General features: G+C 39.4%; 1 protein-coding gene across 1 annotated transcript in view; it reads right to left on the bottom strand.

The window, feature by feature from the left end:
* Positions 1-18,105, bottom strand: part of ACOXL (acyl-CoA oxidase like) — a 366,413-nt gene that overhangs the window by 117,792 nt on the left and 230,516 nt on the right. The window contains 1 exon segment of the mRNA XM_069541255.1: positions 10,068-10,177. Coding sequence (XP_069397356.1) covers positions 10,068-10,177 — 110 coding nt within the window.

Below are 18,105 nucleotides of genomic sequence, written 5' to 3'. Positions count from 1 at the left end.
TGAGCCTGCGTGTCCGGAGCCTGTGCTTCACAACGGGAGAGGCCACAACAGTGAGAGGCCCGCGTACCGCAAAAAAAAACAAACAAAAACAAAAACGCATCATATCAAACAAATGAAGAGGAAATAGGCAGTCTACCTGAAAAAGAATTCAGAGTAATGACAGTGAAGATGATCCAAAATCTTGTAAATAGAATGGAGAAAAGACAAGAAACGTTTAACAAGGAACTCGAAGAACTAAAGAGCAAACAAACAATGATGAACAACACAATACATGTAATTAAAAATTCTCTAGAAGGAATCAATAGCAGAATAACTGAGGCAGAAGAATGGATAAGTGACCTGGAAGATAAAATAGTGGAAATAACTACTGCAGAGCAGAATAAAGAAAAAAGAATGAAAAGAATTGAGGACAGTCTCAGAGACCTCTGGGACAACAGTAAATGCACCAACATTTGAATTATAGGGGTCACAGAAGAAGAAGAGAAAAAGAAAGGGTCTGAGAAAATATTTGAAGAGATTCTTGTTGAAAACTTCCCTAACATGGGAAAAGAAACAGTCAGTCAAATCCAGGAAGTACAGAGAGTCCCATACAGGATAAATCTAGGAGAAACACGTCAAGACACATATTAATCAAACTGCCAAAAATTAAATACAAAGAAAAAATATTAAAAGCAGCAAGGGAAAAACAGCAAATAACATACAAGGGAATCCCCATAAGGTTAACAGCTGATCTTTCAGCAGAAACTCTGCAAGCCAGAAGGGAGTGGCAGGACATATTTAAAGTGATGAAAGGGAAGAACCTACAACCAAGATTACTCTACCCAGCAAGGATCTCATTCAGATTCAAAGGCAAAATTAGAACCTTTACAGACAAGCAAAAGCTAAGAGAATTAAGCACCACAAAACCAACTTTACAACAAATGCTAAAGGAACTTCTCTAGGCAGGAAACAAGACAGAAGGAAAAGACCTACAATAACAAACCCAATACAATTAAGAAAATGGTAATAGGGACATACATATTGATAACTACCTTAAATGTAAATGAATTAATGCTCCAACCAAAAGACACAAAATGGCTGCGTGGATACAAAAACAAGACCCGTATATATACTGTCTACAAGAGACCCACTTCAGACCTAGGGACATACAGACTGAAAGTGAGGGGATGGAAAAAGATATTCCATGCAACTGGAAATCAAAAGAAAGCTGGAGTAGCAGTTCTCATATTAGACAAAATAGACTTTAAAATAAACACTATTACAAGAGACAAAGAAGGACACTCCATAATGATCAAGGGATCAATCCAAGAAGATATAACAATTGTAAATATTTATGCACCCAACATAGGAGCACCTCAAAACACACGGTAAATGCTAACAGCCATAAAAGGGGAAATCTACAGTAACACAAGAAGAATAGGAGACGTTAACACCCCACTTTCACCAATGGACAGATCATCCAAAATGAATTAAACAAGGAAACACTAGCTTTAAATGATACATTAAACAAGATGGACTTAACTGACAGTTATAGGACATTCCATCCAAAAACAACAGAATACACTTTCTTCTCAACTGCTCATGGAACATTCTCCAGGATAGATCATATCTTGGGTCACAAATCAAGCCTTCTTAAATTTAAGAAAATTGCAATCATATCAAGTATCTTCTCCGACCACAACACTATGAGACTAGATGTCAATTACACGACCAAATCTGTAAAAAATACACACACCTGGAGGCTAAACAATATACTACTTAATAACCAAGAGATCACTAAAGAAATGAGAGGAAACCAAAAAATACCTAGACACAAATGACAATGAAAACATGACAACCCAAAACCTATGGAATGCAGCAAAAGCAGTTCTAAGAGGGAAGTTTATGGCAATACAATACTACCTCAAGAAACAAGAAAAATCTCAAATAACCGAAATTTACACCTAAAGCAATTAGAGAAAGAACAAAAATACCCCAAAGTTAGCAGAAGGAAAGAAATCATAAAGATCAGATCAGAAATAAATGAAAAAGAAATGAAGGAAATGAGAGCAAAGATCAATTAAACTAAAAGCTCGTTCTTTGAGAAATTAAACAAAATTGATAAACCACTAGCCAGACTCATCAAGAAAAAAAAAGGGAGAAGACTCAAATAAATAGAATTAGAAATGAAAAAGGAGAAGCAACAACAGACACTGCAGAAATACAAAGGATCATGAGAGATTACTACAAGCAACTACATGCCAATAAAATGGACACCCTGGAAGAAATGGACAAATTCTTAGAAAAGCACGACCTTCCAAAACTGAACCAGGAAGAAATAAGAAATATAAACAGGCCAATCACAAGCACTGAAATTGAGACTGTGATGAAAAATCTTCCAACAAACAAAACCCCAGGACCAGATGGCTTCACAGGTGAATTCTATCAAACATTTAGAGACGAGCTAACACCTATCCTTCTCAAAGTCTTCCAAAATATAGCAGAAGAAGGAACACTCCCAAACTCATTCTATGAGGCCACTGTCACCCTAATACCAAAACCAGACAAAGATGTCACAAAGAAAGAAAACTACAGGCCAATATCACTGATGAACATAGATGCAAATGCTCCTCAACAAAATACCAGCAAACAGAATCCAACAGCACATTAAAAGGATCATACACCATGATCAAGTGGGGTTTACCCCAGGAAGGCAAGGATTCTTCAATATATGCAAATCGATCAACGTGATACACCATATTAACAACTTGAAGGAGAAAAACCATATGATCATCTCAGTAGATGCAGAGAAAGCTTTAGACAAAATTCAACACCATTTATGATAAAAACCCTCCAGAAAGTAGGCATAGAAGGAACTTACCTCAACATATCAAAGGCCATATATGACAAATTCACAGCCACCATTGTTCTCAATGGTGAAAAACTGAAACCATTTCCACTAAAATCAGGAACAAGACAAGGTTGCCCACTCTCACCACTACTATTCAACATAGTTTTGGAAGTTTTAGCCACAGCAATCAGAGAAGAAAAAGAAATAAAAGGAATCCAAATCGGAAAAGAAGAAGTAAAGCTGTCACTGTTTGCAGATGACATGATACTATACATACAGAATCCTAAAGATGTTACCAGGAAACCACTACAGCTAATCAGTGAATTTGGTAACTTAGCAAGATACAAAATTAATGCACAGAAATCTCTTGCAATCCTATATGCTAATGATGAAAAATATGAAAGAGAAATTAGGGAAACACTCTCATTTACCATTGCAGCAAAAAGAATAAAATACCTAGGAATAAACCTACCTAAGGAGACAAAAGACCTGTATGCAGAAATCTATAAGACACTGATGAAAGAAATTAAAGATAATACAAACAGATGGAGAGATATACCATGTTCTTGGATTGGAAGAATCAACATTGTGAAAATGACTATACTACCCAAAGCGATCTACAGATTCAATGTAATTCCTATCAAACTACCAATGGCATTTTTCACAGAACTATAACAAAATATCTCACAATTTGTATGGCAACACAAAAGACCCCAAATAGCCAAAGCAATATTGAGAAAGAAAAATGGAGCTGGAGCAATCAGGCTCCTGTACTTCAGACTATACTACAAAGCCACAGTATTCAAGACAGTATGGTACTGGCACAAAAACAGACATATAGATCAGTGGAACAGGATAGAAAACCCAGAGATAAATCCACGCACATATGGTCACCTTATCTTTGATAAAGGAGGCAAGAATATACAATGGAGAAAAGACAGCCTCTTCAATAAGTGTGCTGGGAAAACTGGACAGCTACATGTAAAAGAATGAAATTAGAACACTCCCTAATACCATACACAAAAAGAAACTCAAAATGGATTAAAGACCTAAATGTAAGGTCAGACACTATCAAACTCTTAGAAGAAAACATAGGCAGAACACTCTATGACATAAATCACAGAAAGATCCTTTTTGACCCACCACCTAGAGAAATGGAAATAAAACCAGAAATAAAGAAATGGGACCTAATGAAACTGAAAGCTTTTTCACAGCAAAGGAAACCATAAACAAGACGAAAAGACAACCCTCAGAATGGGAGAAAATATTTGCAAATGAAGCAACTGACAAAGGATTAATCTCCAAAATTTACAAGCAGCTCAATATCAAAAAAAACAAACAACCCAATCCAAAAATGGGCAGAATACCTTAATAGATATTTCTCCAAAGAAGATATACAGATTGCCAATAGACACATGAAAGGATGCTCAACATCACTAATCATTAGAGAAATGCAAATCAAAACTACAATGAGGTATCACCTCACACCAGTCAGAATGGCCATGATCAAAAAATCTATACAGAACAAATGCTGGAGAGGGTTTGGAGAAAAGGGAACCCTCTTGCACTGTTGGGGGGAATGTAAATTGATACAGCCGCTATGGAGAACAGCATGGAGGTTCCTTAAAAAACTAAAAATAGAACTACCATACGATCCAGCAATCCCACTCCTGGGCATATATCCTGAGAAAACCATAATTCAAAAAGAGTCATGTACCACAATGTTCACTGCAGCTCTATTTACAATAGCCAGGACATGGAAGCAACCTAAGTGTACATTGACAGATGAATGGATAAAGAAGATTGGCACATATATACAATGGAATATTACTCAGTCATAAAAAGAAACGATATTGAGTTATTTGTAGTGAAGTGGATGGACCTAGAGTCTGTCATACAGAGTGAAGTAGGTCAGAAAGAGAAAAACAAATACCGTATGCTAACATACATATATATATATATATACACACACACACATATATATATATGGAATATTTAAAAAAAAAAGGTTCTGAAGAAACTAGGGGCAGGACAGGAATATAGATGCAGATGTAGAGAATGGAGTTGAGGACATGGGGAGGGGAAGGGTAAGCTGGGATGAAGTGAGATAGTGGCATGTACTTGTATACACTACCAAATGTAAAACAGATAGAGGGAAGCAGCCGCATAGCACAGGGAGATCAGTTCAGTGCTTTGTCACCACCTAGAGGGGTGGGATAGGGAGGGTGGGAAGGAGACGCAAGAGGGAGGAGATATGGGGATATATGTATATGTATGGCTGACTCACTTTGTTATAAAGCAGAAACCAGCACACCATTGTAAAGCAGTTATACTCCAATAAAGATGTTATAAAAAGAAGATTTGTGTCTTTCATTGTAGGTAAATTCTACATAAGTAGAAAAACCTGTAACCAAATATTGAACTCTAGTTAATGATGCTCATACCAAATTATTTATTATTTAGAAGTATATTGATGTCTGCTGTTTACTTTGAAGTGCACCAGCAAAAGAAAAGATGAATTGAAGGATGGGTTGAGGGGTTGGTACAGGGGTACATATGTGATACAGTAATCACAGCCACAGGTTAAGAGTTGACTCTCTATGGTGAGTATATGAATGTTCCCTACAATTATTTCAATTTCCCTGAGTGTCTGAAAATGTTCATAATGTAAATGGCACAGCATTCAAGTACAGCACAGAAGCTTGCCTTTCCTCAGCCTCCACAGTCTCCTGGGGATCCACAGGCTGATGAGATCTGTGAGGGCTCCAGTGTCAACCCCTTAGGAGAGGGGGAGAGGCAGCACTCATTGGGACAAGAAAGGGCAGAACCAAGTACAGCCCCAATCAGAGCCAAGCCCTGGCCTCCTCACCTAGTCTCATGGAACCTTTCCAGTACCATGACTGACTCCCCCCACTGTTCAGATGAAGGCTAGCCTCTGGGGGTCCATACAAATGGCCGCCTACCTGGAGGGATTTCAGGGCACCAGGAAGTTCTCACCCCTTCTTTCCTCCTGTCCCCACCTGCTCATGGGTACTTCTCTTGTGAGTTGTCAGTAAGACTGCCATCCAACGGCTCTACTTGCATGTAAGCTCCATGAAGGCTGAGAACCCACAGTTACTGCTGTATTGTTAACACCTAGAGAAGTGCCCCATACACTATGTGTGTGGAAATGTGTTGGATGACAAAGGCTTTTCTTAATATACATAAAAATCAGAGTAAGTAAGGTTTGGGGACTTAAGGAGATAAACACAGCCAGACTGAATCAGTAAAACCGGGATGTGTGGGAGAGAGAAGTGCACTGTTTTGGAGGTTAATAACAGAGACAAAATAAATGGACTGGAACTTTCCAAATATTTACAATTGGAATACTGCCTTTGGCACATCTCAAGTCTATCTTGGAAGACTTGCTAGAAATATAGATTTGCATATCGGCAAGAGTCTGTTTTGCTTTCGAAATGATGGAAACAAGCCCTGCTCCGCTATCTGGAAGAGAAATGGAGGGGCAGATGATATGTAGCTAGCTAGGGAACACGATTCCTGAATGGATGGAACTGATTCTGATGGGAATTGTACTGTTCTTTCAACTCCTTATATGTTGGAAATTTTCCAGCTAATAAACTTCGGGGAAAGCTATCAGCACCACAAAATGCCCATTCAGGGCTAGAAATATTAAAAAGATTCACTGACTTTTTAGAGTGTGCAAGGACAAACTGAGACAAAACCAAGGGAAACTGTATAAAATAAAAACTTAAAAAAAAAAACACCCCCAAACCGAGCGAGACTTAAGTGAAACAGTCCTAGGATATGGGATCTGATGTTTCCAGCTTTAAGATAGACTACAGTTTGAATAAACAGGAACCTGAGCAGTAGTTTAAAAAAAAAAGGGGAGGAGGACAGAACGCAGATTTTTAAAATTTCACTTCATGCCAACAGATATGAAATGTCCCATATTATATATATTGTGTTTTCCATGTCTTTTATTAGGATTGTAAGATTATACTTTTTGATGAATAGTTTCCTTGGAAATTAGTTCAATACATTTGGGTTATGAAGACCAAAGTCTCCCTCCAAATAAAAATAATAATTTTCAAAATGCACAAAAGGAAGAAGCACAATAAACTCCTCAAAAGTAGCACAAAGGAGGCAGCACATTTATGAGCATAAATCAATAAACACAGTTGAGAGTTTCTCAAGCATGCAGGGGTTATTTACCATATTAACTGATTAAAGAAGAAATAGCAGAATAGATAAAAATCATTTGCAGTAAAATTCATCTACTAATAAGAAGAATATGTTAAAAATAACAGTAAAAGGAGCTTCTTTAGGAAGTAAAGTGTGTCTATCAAAAAACTTTAGCAAATGTCCTTCTTGATAGTGAAATATTAAACTAATTCTTTTTAAAACCAGGGATAAAATACCTTCTCACAAAAAAGAATAACTGGAAAGGAAGAAAGAAAAATTCATTATCTGCAGATAGTAGGACTGTCTACCTCAAAGAACCTATAGTCACATTTAAAAGAAATTTTTTTACGGTCAGGTTTATATATTGTACAAAATCCAACTGTGCGTATAATAAATCAGCAACAACAAAACCCAGAATTTTAAAAATATTCTTTTTACAACAACAACAAATTCTAGTGTACCTAGTAATAAATCTGTCTAACGTTATACTATGTTTGAAAGAAATTTTCAAACTCTGGGAGACACTTGGGAGATTAACATTTCTGAGAGGAAGTTCACTTTTATAAGCGTGTCAATTTTTCTGCAAATCTTCAGATTTAATACACTGTCAAAGAAAATTCCAGTAGATTTTTTAAAATTGTGGTAACATAACATAAAATCTACTACCTTAACCATTTTTAAGCGTACAGTTCAGTGGCATTAAGTACATTCACTTGATCATGCAACCATCACCAATATGCATCTCCAAAATTTTTTCACCTTCCCAAACTGAGATTCTGTACCCAGCGAACACTAACTCCCATTTCTTCCTCCTCCTAGCCCCTGGTAACCACTATTCTACTTTGTCTCTATGAATTTGGCTACTCTAGATACCTTATATAAGGGCAACTATACAAAATTTGTCCTTTTGGTGTATGCAAGTTCTTTTTTTTTTTTGGAGGAACTTGACAAACTTAACTCTAAAACTTATGTGGACATGCAAAAGACCCAGAATAGCCAACAATTCTGAATTATATTTTAAAGGTAATAATATAATAATATTATATATAATAAGTACCATATAATACTATTATACTATTATAAACCCAGTGGAATTGAGATGGTGTATTGTTGAATTAAGAATATACAAACAGTCTAGGACCCAAATAGCCCCCAAATGGACTCCTGCATATATAAAAGTTTAATAAATGTCAGAGGGGACATTCCACATCACTTGGGAAAGACAGTCAATTCAGTATATGGGGCTGGAACAACTGACAATCTCTACAGGAGAAAAAAAAATGAAATTAAATCCCTCCCTCACACCACAGACAAAAGTTTCTAATGGATTCAAGAGTTAAATGTGAAAGGTGAAACTCTCAAACTCTCAAACTCTCAAACTTTAAAAAGTGTATATTTCATGACATCAAAGACAAGATATGGAAAAGATTGAAAAACTCAATTGTAATTTAAGAATTTTTGTTAATCAAAAAACACCATAAAGAAAATATAAGACAAGCCACAAACTTGGAGAAGAGAACTGTAACATCTAAAAGTCAATAAGACTAAGACCAAAAAAAAAAAAAAAAAAAGAAAGAAAAATTGGCAAAAGGCATGACAGGCATTTCACATAGGAAGAAATACAAATGGCAAATAGACGTGTGAAAGCATACTCGGTTGTAAGAGTAATATGAAAATGCAATTTTAAAGCATAGTGAGAGATCTTTTTCTTATGTTATATCGACAAAAATTAAGTCTGATAGTACCAAGTGTTAGCTCCATAAGACACATGCTGCTGGTGGGGATATAAATTTGTACAATCAGTGAAAAATAATTTGCCATGATGTAGTAAAGTTGAACATTGGCACACCCACAACACAGCACTCTCACTCCTGGGTCATATATGCTACTGAGGAGTGTTTTTCAATCAATAGATTGCAAATGGCTAAAATGGCTCATGAAATCAGTTTAAAGGATTGAGATCAGTATTTTTAAAAAACAAAATGAAAAATATCAGAGAGCATTATGAGTAATAGGATGAGCATTGTTTCATGAAATGTTTGTTTCACTCGTGTCTGTGGTGGGGAGGGAGGGCAGGAGACTCTATGGGTGTGTGGGTGTCCATGGTGATGGAGAACGTATTTCTCTGAGTCACAGCAACTAAATTTGAAAGCCCTGTAGAAATTCTTGCCCACGTTCCCCAGAAAACATATACAAGATTTTTCAGGAGAGCGTGTTCAAAATGTCAAAAAGACAACCCAAGTATCCACTGATACTGGAGATTAAACTGGACGAGCAACTTGTGGCACAGACACATGATGAAATATTATGAGCACAGACAGAAGCTCTCCAACCACACACAACCACTTGGATGAACCTGAAAACCGGAAGCTATAGAATACCACACACATTATGCCTTATTTACCAAGTTTAAAGACAATACGAAAAATCAATGGAAACAACCCAAAGCACAGATTCTGAAGCCAGACTATCTGGGTTCAAATCCTAGCTCTGTCACCTAGTGGCATGTAACCTTGGGCAAAACACTTAACCTCTGTGCCTGTTTCCTCATCTGTGAAATGGAAATAATAACCTACCTCATGGGGTGTTTAGGATTAAAACCTGTAAAGTCCTTGGAACAGTGAACGTGCCAAAAAGAAGGAACAGGTGTAGGAAGAACAGAATTAGCAATGTTCTGGTTCTTAAGTTGGTTTGTGGGTGCGTGAGTACTGAAGATACATATTCATTTATTTTTTCCACATATCAATATTTTTTAAATTTTATATTGGAGTATAGTTGATTTACAACATTGTGTTAGTTTCAGGTGTACAGCAAAGTGGTTTAGCTATACACATACATATATCTATGCTTTTTCAGATTCTTTTCCCATATAGGTTATTACAGCGTAGTGAGTAGAGTTCCCTATGCCATACAGTAGGTTCTTGTTGATTCTCTCTTTTATATCAATATTTAAAATTTAAACAGGAGTGAGTTGTGCCATGACAAGGCCCTGTATACTCGGGCTCAAGAATAAGACATCGGGTCAACGATGTTGGCAGCCTGAATGGTCACATACCTGGTTCTCAGCTTGTCACCCCCTGATTCCGTCCAGTTTCGGAGCAGGCTAGAGATGGGTCTTTCTTCATACTGCTTGGTGTACTGAGCCAGCAGTTCCTGAACCACAACCTGCACATAGAGTTTATCACTTGTCAGCCATTTGTCAAAAACGCAATAAATGACAGAGTGTCTTTAACTGCTGCAGCAAGGTAAGGTCCAGCTACTTCTAGCAAACCCTTTGGAAGGACCCAAAGACAAGACTCATCCTTCATGAGACCTCCACTTCCCCACAGCAGGTGTGTGGCCCTTACTCACCACTCTCCCTCCATTCCCCATGGCCAGCTTAACTAGCTAACTGCTCTCTTTTCCCTTTGAGGCATCAGCCTTTAATGTGGTCCCAAGACCAACCATTTTAGGTGACACTTCAGATAAAACCTACTTGCCTTCCCTGGACCAGATGGGTGGCTGGTCTGTTTTGTTTTTTGCCTCTGATATTCTACGGTTGATTAGGCCTTTGGGGAATCATACGGAAATGTACAGTAAAACAGTCTCCATCAATTGCTTTCCTCACAGCTTTAAAGTTAGAACGTGGGCCTAAAACACTGCATGTTTGTCCAGGTTTGTTAAAAGAAGATGTCCAGGGCTAGGCTGCTGTAGAGAGAGGCCCAGGTGACGGTGAGCAGCAGCTGCTAGGCTGCTAGGCTGCAGTGAGGCCACCTTGGGCCAGGCTGCCCCGCCGAGCCTCCAGCGGACTGCCAGGCAGGAGTGAGCCCCGGCGAGGCCAGCAGAGGAATCACTTCACGAGAGCTCAGCCCAAACTGCCAACCTACAAACGATGAACTAACAATTGCGTGTCGTTATAAGGCACTAACTTTGGGGGTGGGGTTGTTACACAGCCGTAAGTTGCTTATTCATTCTCATATGAGTACCAATTTTAGAATATTTCCTTCTTCATTTCACATACATTCATGTTTTTATATAGATTACATAAAATGTTATAATGCTTTCAATCAGTAGGATATCATAAATGATATTTTCGGTTCACAATTTTGGATTCTATTTATCTGTTTAATGGCTGTATAATATTCTTTGGAGAAATCATACCTAATTAGACATTTCCATTCAACTAGATATTTGTGTTGTTTCCAATTCTATGCTGTCATTAATATCCTTCGTATCAATATGTTCAGACAAATAGCACTGTCCTCTTTTTGATTATTGCCTGAGGATAAATCCAATGAGCTTGACTGATGCAATGGTTCTTAAAGAGGGCCGCCCTGACTATGAGAGGGATGCTGGAAACTTCTCAAGGTACATTTGCCTGGGTGACTTTATCGGCATTGGTGGGCAGAGCCAGGCAATGCATGGGACACTCTAACCCAACAGAGGACTGTGCCACGTCCAGTGTCCTGTTGAATGCCATGCGCTCACACTCATGAAGCCAATCGACAGCCCAGAGCCTGACTCTTACACTAAAGCTTTCAGATTCTCCCCAACCTGGGTCTGTGGAAGATTAAACTTCCCTGCCCCCTTGAATTCGAGGCAGCCATGGGACTGGCTTTAGGTCAGTGACATGTAATTTGGCACGATGTTCCCAGTTATGATTGGTCCATAGCCTGGACTTTGGTCTACATTGGAGATGCTACAGCAACCCCATGTATAGAGGCATTGTTAAGTCTTACTATGTTGTTATGCTTATTACACATTCCTTTTGTTTCTTTGAAGTATTGTCTTGAATTCTTGAAATCATGTGTCTAGATAAGTTATATTACCCATGACTTCATTTCAGGATAATCAAGGGGGTGTCACAAAATATTTACTATGAAAAAGAGGGCATTAGGTCCAATGAGCCTGAGGATCGCCGTATTATGGGTCGAAGGACCTAAACTTTATTGTGGCTTCTGCTATACATAGTAAGTGTAAAAATCGAACACTACTAGCAATGGGAAAATTGGAGAAATTAACTTTGACTAGAATTAAACTTAAAATGATATAGCAATCAAGGTCAGTTTCACCGACATCACTAGGATTAACACATCCTTTGTTTTTGTTCATCTGTTAAAGTTATGATGGCTCTAACTCCATCACCCTTTGTTACAAGAGCAAAAACATTCCCAGCATTAAAAATTGGTCTGATTCCCACCCCTCCCATCATACTTTTACCTGCTTTATTTTTCCACATTGAATTTATTGCTACCTGAGGACAGAGAGCATTCCAACTTGCTATTGGTTTCTTGTCCTTCTGCTGCCTGCAAGGCAAGTACCAGGAGGTCGGAATTTGTTCATCTTTGTGCCCTCAGACAATGTGCAACACAGAGACAGGAGCTGAGGAATCTTTCTTAAATAAGTGAATAAATAAATAAATCTCCTTCCTATGTTTAGTATCTCATCTGATCTTTTCAATTCCTTAATAATTTCCTTTAACTTTTGTCTCTACGTCCACCTTTCTGATTTAAGCAACTTACATTGGGAAAATCAACTCGTTTTAGCTGGATTTAAAATTAGAAGAACACAGGGCTTCCCTGGTGGCGCAGCGGTTGAGAGTCCGCCTGCCGATACAGGGGACACGGGTTCGTGCCCCGGTCCAGGAAGATCCCACATGCCACGGAGTGGCTGGGCCCGTGGGCCATGGCCTCTGAGCCTGCGCGTCCGGAGCCTGTGCTCCGCAACTGGAGAGGCCATGACAGTGAGAGGCCCGCATACCGCAAAAAAAAAAAAAAAAAAAATTAGAAGAACATAATAACTCAGTTTAGGTGCTAAACTTAAAAGATAGACACACTGGGGCCTAGCTAATATCACAAAAGCAGATTCCTCAGTTTAGGTCTTTGCTCCTTTCTCTTTACTTTTTGCTCCTTGCTTTTAGAATCATTCCTCTTTTTCTAGGTCATGAGACAAGAAAACCTGATTTTTAAAAATGAGTTTATTTTCTGCTATTGATGCCCCTTGGTGAAGAATTAAGTGGTTGAAGCTATCAGCTACCATGGGGTTTGGGCAGGACAGTCTCTAAATTCAGTACTTTATTTGATAAATGACCAGGGGGAAGCAAAGATAGATCAGTCACCCTCTCAACTGAGCGTGCAATGAAGATGTGCTTTTTTAACCTCATGTATGTGTTCCTGAATACATTATAACATATATATAAATTATATAAAAAATAATAAAATTTAAAATATAAATTATATAACATTATATAAAATATATAATATACTATATTTAAATATATATAATTTTAACTTTCTATTTTAAAATAATTATATACACAAAAAGTTGCAAAATTAAAATAGAACAGAGGGGTTTTGTATAGTCATCACCCAGATTACCCCAAAAGTGATATCTCACGTGCAATAATGATGATCAAAACTAGGAAATTCAGTAAAATTTGTATACATTTAATGTTTTAGTTGTAACAGAGATTTCATTATTTAAAAATGAACCCAGTAGTAAAATAAACCTATTTTATAAAATAAAATATATTTCCTTTCAATACAAGTAATTACATCCTTATCTAGGTCTGGTGTTTTGAAAACTTACACCAGATTTTCTTAAGACAACCTGTGAGGTTCTTTCTTTCCAGGTGATTGTTTCTGTGGTGGTGGTGTTTTTGTGGCTCTTTATTTTCTTCTATTTACTTGATAAATTCCCAGGGATTGAGTCCTGCTGCACCTGCTCAGGAGCCCCTTTCTTAAGAGAACTCCAGGGGACTAAGCAGCTAGAACAGCTATGTTCTTGCCTTTTGTAAAATATCCCATCTGCAGAAGGAATCAAGCTAATCTACAGCAACATTTGGAAGCCATGAGCCTGAGCAAGTATGCAGAATAATGACACCACAAACATGCATTTGTAACGAATATCCTATGCATCAGGGAACACTGATTATGGAGCATCGATAAAAATTACTATTTAGGTCGAATGGCTTTTCAAGGCATCTAGGAAGCAACTAGCATTTCTACATGCTGAGTATTTCACTGATTTATGCCAGCTACAGTGAAACTTGGATTTAAAAGTCTAACAAGTAGTATCTGGTACCAAGGCAGAAACGCTTAGAGTCAATTAGGATAGCAAACACGGTCTCTAAGGAAAAGCCAGCAGATGTCATCCGCTCTGTAACAGGACAAGGCAGGTAGTGAGGCTGCACTCAGGTCTATACCACGTAGGGAGATGGAGTCACTCAAAGTGGCAGTAATTGTGGCAATGGGGTCCCAAATCATGCCCTAGGCAGGACCGGCTATGGAATTTGGGACCTGGGGCAAAACAAAAATGCAGGGTCCCTTGTTCAAAAATGATTAAGAATTTCAAGATGGTGAGAGCAGAGCAGCAAACCAAGCACAGGCCCTTCTGAGCACGAGGTCCTGTACGACTGCACAGATTTTGCCCCACGAAGCTGGACCTGGCCCTGAGGGTCCCAGGAGGATGGGCAGACACAAAAGTAATTGCGTGTTCTGTGTTTTTATTACAGCTACTTCTGGCAACTCAAGGTACCTTAGGGCAGCTCAGGTGTCACCCAGGGAGTGAGGTTGCAGAAAAGGCCAACTGGACATGATCCTCCTCTAAGGACGTTATTTTCCTCTTTTAGATGCTGGATATCCCATCAAGGTAAGAAGGAAAGAAAAAGAGAGAAAGAGAGGAAGGAAGGAAGGAAGGAAGGGACGGAGGGAGGAAGGAAGGAAGAAAGAAGGAAAGAAAGAAAGAAACAAAGAAAGAAAGAAAAAGAAAGAAGGAAGGAAGGAAGGAAAGAAAGAAGAAAGAAAGAAAGAAAGAAAGAAAGAAAGAAAGAAAGAAAGAAAGAAAGAAGGAAGGAAGGAAGGAAAGAAAGAAGAAAAAAGAAAGAAAGAAAGAAAGAAAGAAAGAAAGAAAGAAAAGAAAGAAGGAAGGAAGGAAGGAAAGAAAGAAGAAAGAAAGAAAGAGGGAAGGAAGGAAGGAAAGAAGGAAGAAGGAAGGAAAGAAGGAAGAAGGAAGGAAAGAAGGAAGGGAGACAAGGAGACAGAGAGAGAGAGGGAGGGAGAGAGACTGATTTCCGTGCAGAAAATGAAGTCACTTTGATGAGCACAGAAGTACAGATAAAGGTTCAGAAGGCTCTCTTTCTCCCAAACCTCACACATGGAGCTCTTGAGGAGAACTTTCAATAGTTAGATGCTGGAACATCTGGTTTTGAAAGAATTAGTGCCAGCTCTGTTATGGGTCAATGGATTTGGAAAGAGAAAACGAAAACGTCTGTTCAAACTACCTTGGTCAGCTTTTCTAAGAGTTCATCATCTAAACGTCCCTCCAAGTTCCCCAAAATGAACGAGCACGTTTTGTAAATGCTTCGTATCGATTCTATCCCCAAGCAGATCTTCGAGCTGTCCCCCTCCCGCTATTTCCAATGGCAGCCCCCTGGCCTGGGCAGCACCTCCTTCCTCTAGGCTGAGACTCCGTCCCAAGCCTGATCTTGCTGCCCCACCGATGGCCTTCGCGGCCTTCACTAGGCTGGCCTCTGCCTACCTCTGGTCCGATTTCACATGCCTCTCTTTGTTTCTGCCATCATCAGGGGTGATTCTGCGTGTAACTCCCCATCTGTAGATCTCTGGGAAGGTAAGTTGGAACTATTTGCCTCTGATTCTGCTGGGTCAGGCAGACCCTCAGCCCACGCCCTTGTTCTCTCTCTCCAAGAGGCCCTCAGAAGAGGAAAGCAGTTTCGCCTCTCAGGAAAGCAGAGTTGTCATCTGCAGACTGATCACCCCCGTACCGGCTGCTCCTTGTACCCCTGCTCTTGCAGCCAGACCTCAGTGCCTTTTAGAACTGATACTCGAGGCCCTGCAGTTGGGTTGACCCAACCTCTGATTTCAGGAGTATCGGCACTGTGTTTTTTCTGGCAACTCAACATCTCCACCTGCTGACCACTAGGGTTCACCTACAGCCAGAAGGCTGGGGCCCCAGTGAGAATGTCCTTTCTGGTTTACTGTGCGGTTCTTTCCAGGAGCAGAGGGTGTCCAGGTTCTGCAGCCTGAGGTCCAGTCCTCACCCAACACCATACCTGTCCCCAAACCCCATTGTAATACCTGAGGTCCAGCTCATCTGGGAGAAGAATCTGGGATTCACCCCAGTGATGGGGGTGGGGAGAACATTAGGGCTGAAGAGTAAGGTGTGCGTGTGCGTGTGTGTGTGTGTGTGTGTGTGTGTGTGTGTGGCCTTTATTCTCTTGAAGAGGCCTCCCTCCCTTTCTTTGTTACTCTTTCTTCTTTCTCTCCCCTCCTTCACTTTTTATATTTAAGGGAGGCACTATTTCTTTTCATGGTTTTAAATAAATTTGATTTTTAAATTTTTTCAATTTTTTGGAAATTTTTAAAAACTTCAAGCCATATTATGGTCTTAAATAAAAAGTAAATGTCTCCTTTCCAATCCCTTACCTCCAGGACCTCACTCCAGAAATATCCATTCTGAAGTAGTTTTTGTTCTCCTAGAAGCAGCAGCTTCCAAAGGTCAAGGTCAAACAGATTCCTGTGTTATGTTTTAGTCTGCTTCCGATTTGGAACACACTTTTTATTGAGTAGCTTTACTTTTCCTGGAGTCTTAATGGACTATTTCTCCCCTTGTTTCAAGAAGAACCATATGCCTTTTCCATCATCACTAAGACCTCCCTGCTTCTTAATCATTCTATTTGTTGACCCGAAATCATTTCCTTCTCAAAGTCATTCTTGTGTTCCTTCTGACTTCCTGTTCTAATTTGGACTAATTGTGTTCTGGGCCTGCTACACCACTACTACGCAGGTATTTCTTTATACATACTCCTCTTGGATTAGCTCCAGAAAGCATAGATGTCTAATTCTTAATTCCTTTTATGCTTTTCTCCAGTTCATCTACAAGTATTGTTCAGAAAGTGCATGGCAAGGTAAACTTCCTGAGCATTTGAATATCTGTAAATCTGGCTCATATGTGATGAATAATTTAGCTAGCTATAAAATTTTACGTTCAAAGTAACTTTCTTCTGAGTTCTAAAGGCATTGTTCCATTTTATTTCAGACCTGGTCACTCAAAGTGTGGTCCACAGACCAGCAGCGTCAACACCACCGAGGAGCTTGCTAGAAAGCAGAAATGCGGACCCACCCCAGAATCTGAATGTGAACAAGATCCCTAGGAACGTATGGGTGCAGCGGAGTTGAGAGGCGCTGCCCCAGCCTTCAGCGCTGCCGCTAATAGGGCTGAGGTCAATCTGACTCTCTTTTCTTAGTAAATAATCTGATGTTTCCTCAGTCTAAAGTTTGGCGGCCCTCTCTTTGTCCTTACTTGGTGATCTGAAATTCTCCAGGCTGTTTTCAGGCTCTGACCTTTTCTGGTGGGTCCTGCCAATTTCAAGACTTGTGACTCTTTTCAGACCTGGGAAATTGTCTTCTTTTATTTCTCTGGATTTGTCTGCCTGTCTGTGTTCTCTGCTCCGTCTTTCAGGAATGTCATCAGTTTCCTAGACATGATCATCTCAGCCTTTCCCTTTTACTTACCTTCACTTAGTTTTGCTGATCTTCTTTCTAAGAAGTTTTCTCAAATTTATCCTTTGGCCTTTATATTGGATTCTTTTTTTTTTTTTTTTTTTTTTTTTTTTTGCCGTACGTGGGCCTCTCACTGTTGTGGCCTCTCCCGTTGCGGAGCACAGGCCCCGGATGCGCAGGCTCAGCGGCCATGGCTCACGGGCCCAGCCGCTCCGCGGCATGTGGGATCTTCCCAGACCGGGGCACGAACCCGTGTCCCCTGCATCGGCAGGCGGACTCTCAACCACTGCGCCACCAGGGAAGCCCTATATTGGATTTTTTTAAATTAAGCAAACATATAATTTGAATCTACTATGGTTCTTGGCACTATGATTACGATGGTTTAATGCACTATGGTTCTCTGAGTGCTCATTGTCACGGCAGGGTGTTTTCGTCTTATGGATGCAAGGTCATCACACATCTCCAGGGATATTAATTGGTTTTTGCTTCTCCCAGTGCCACTTATTCTATTTGTTCATATTGCTCCTTCTTTCATGTGTTATGGTTTTTCCTTAAGTTTCTGATCACCCTAATTAGATAACCTGTATTATGGAA

Source organism: Delphinus delphis, chromosome 12, assembly GCF_949987515.2.
Source record: "Delphinus delphis chromosome 12, mDelDel1.2, whole genome shotgun sequence".
Taxonomy (NCBI): Eukaryota; Metazoa; Chordata; class Mammalia; order Artiodactyla; family Delphinidae; genus Delphinus; species Delphinus delphis.
This window is presented reverse-complemented; position numbering and strand designations above follow the sequence as displayed.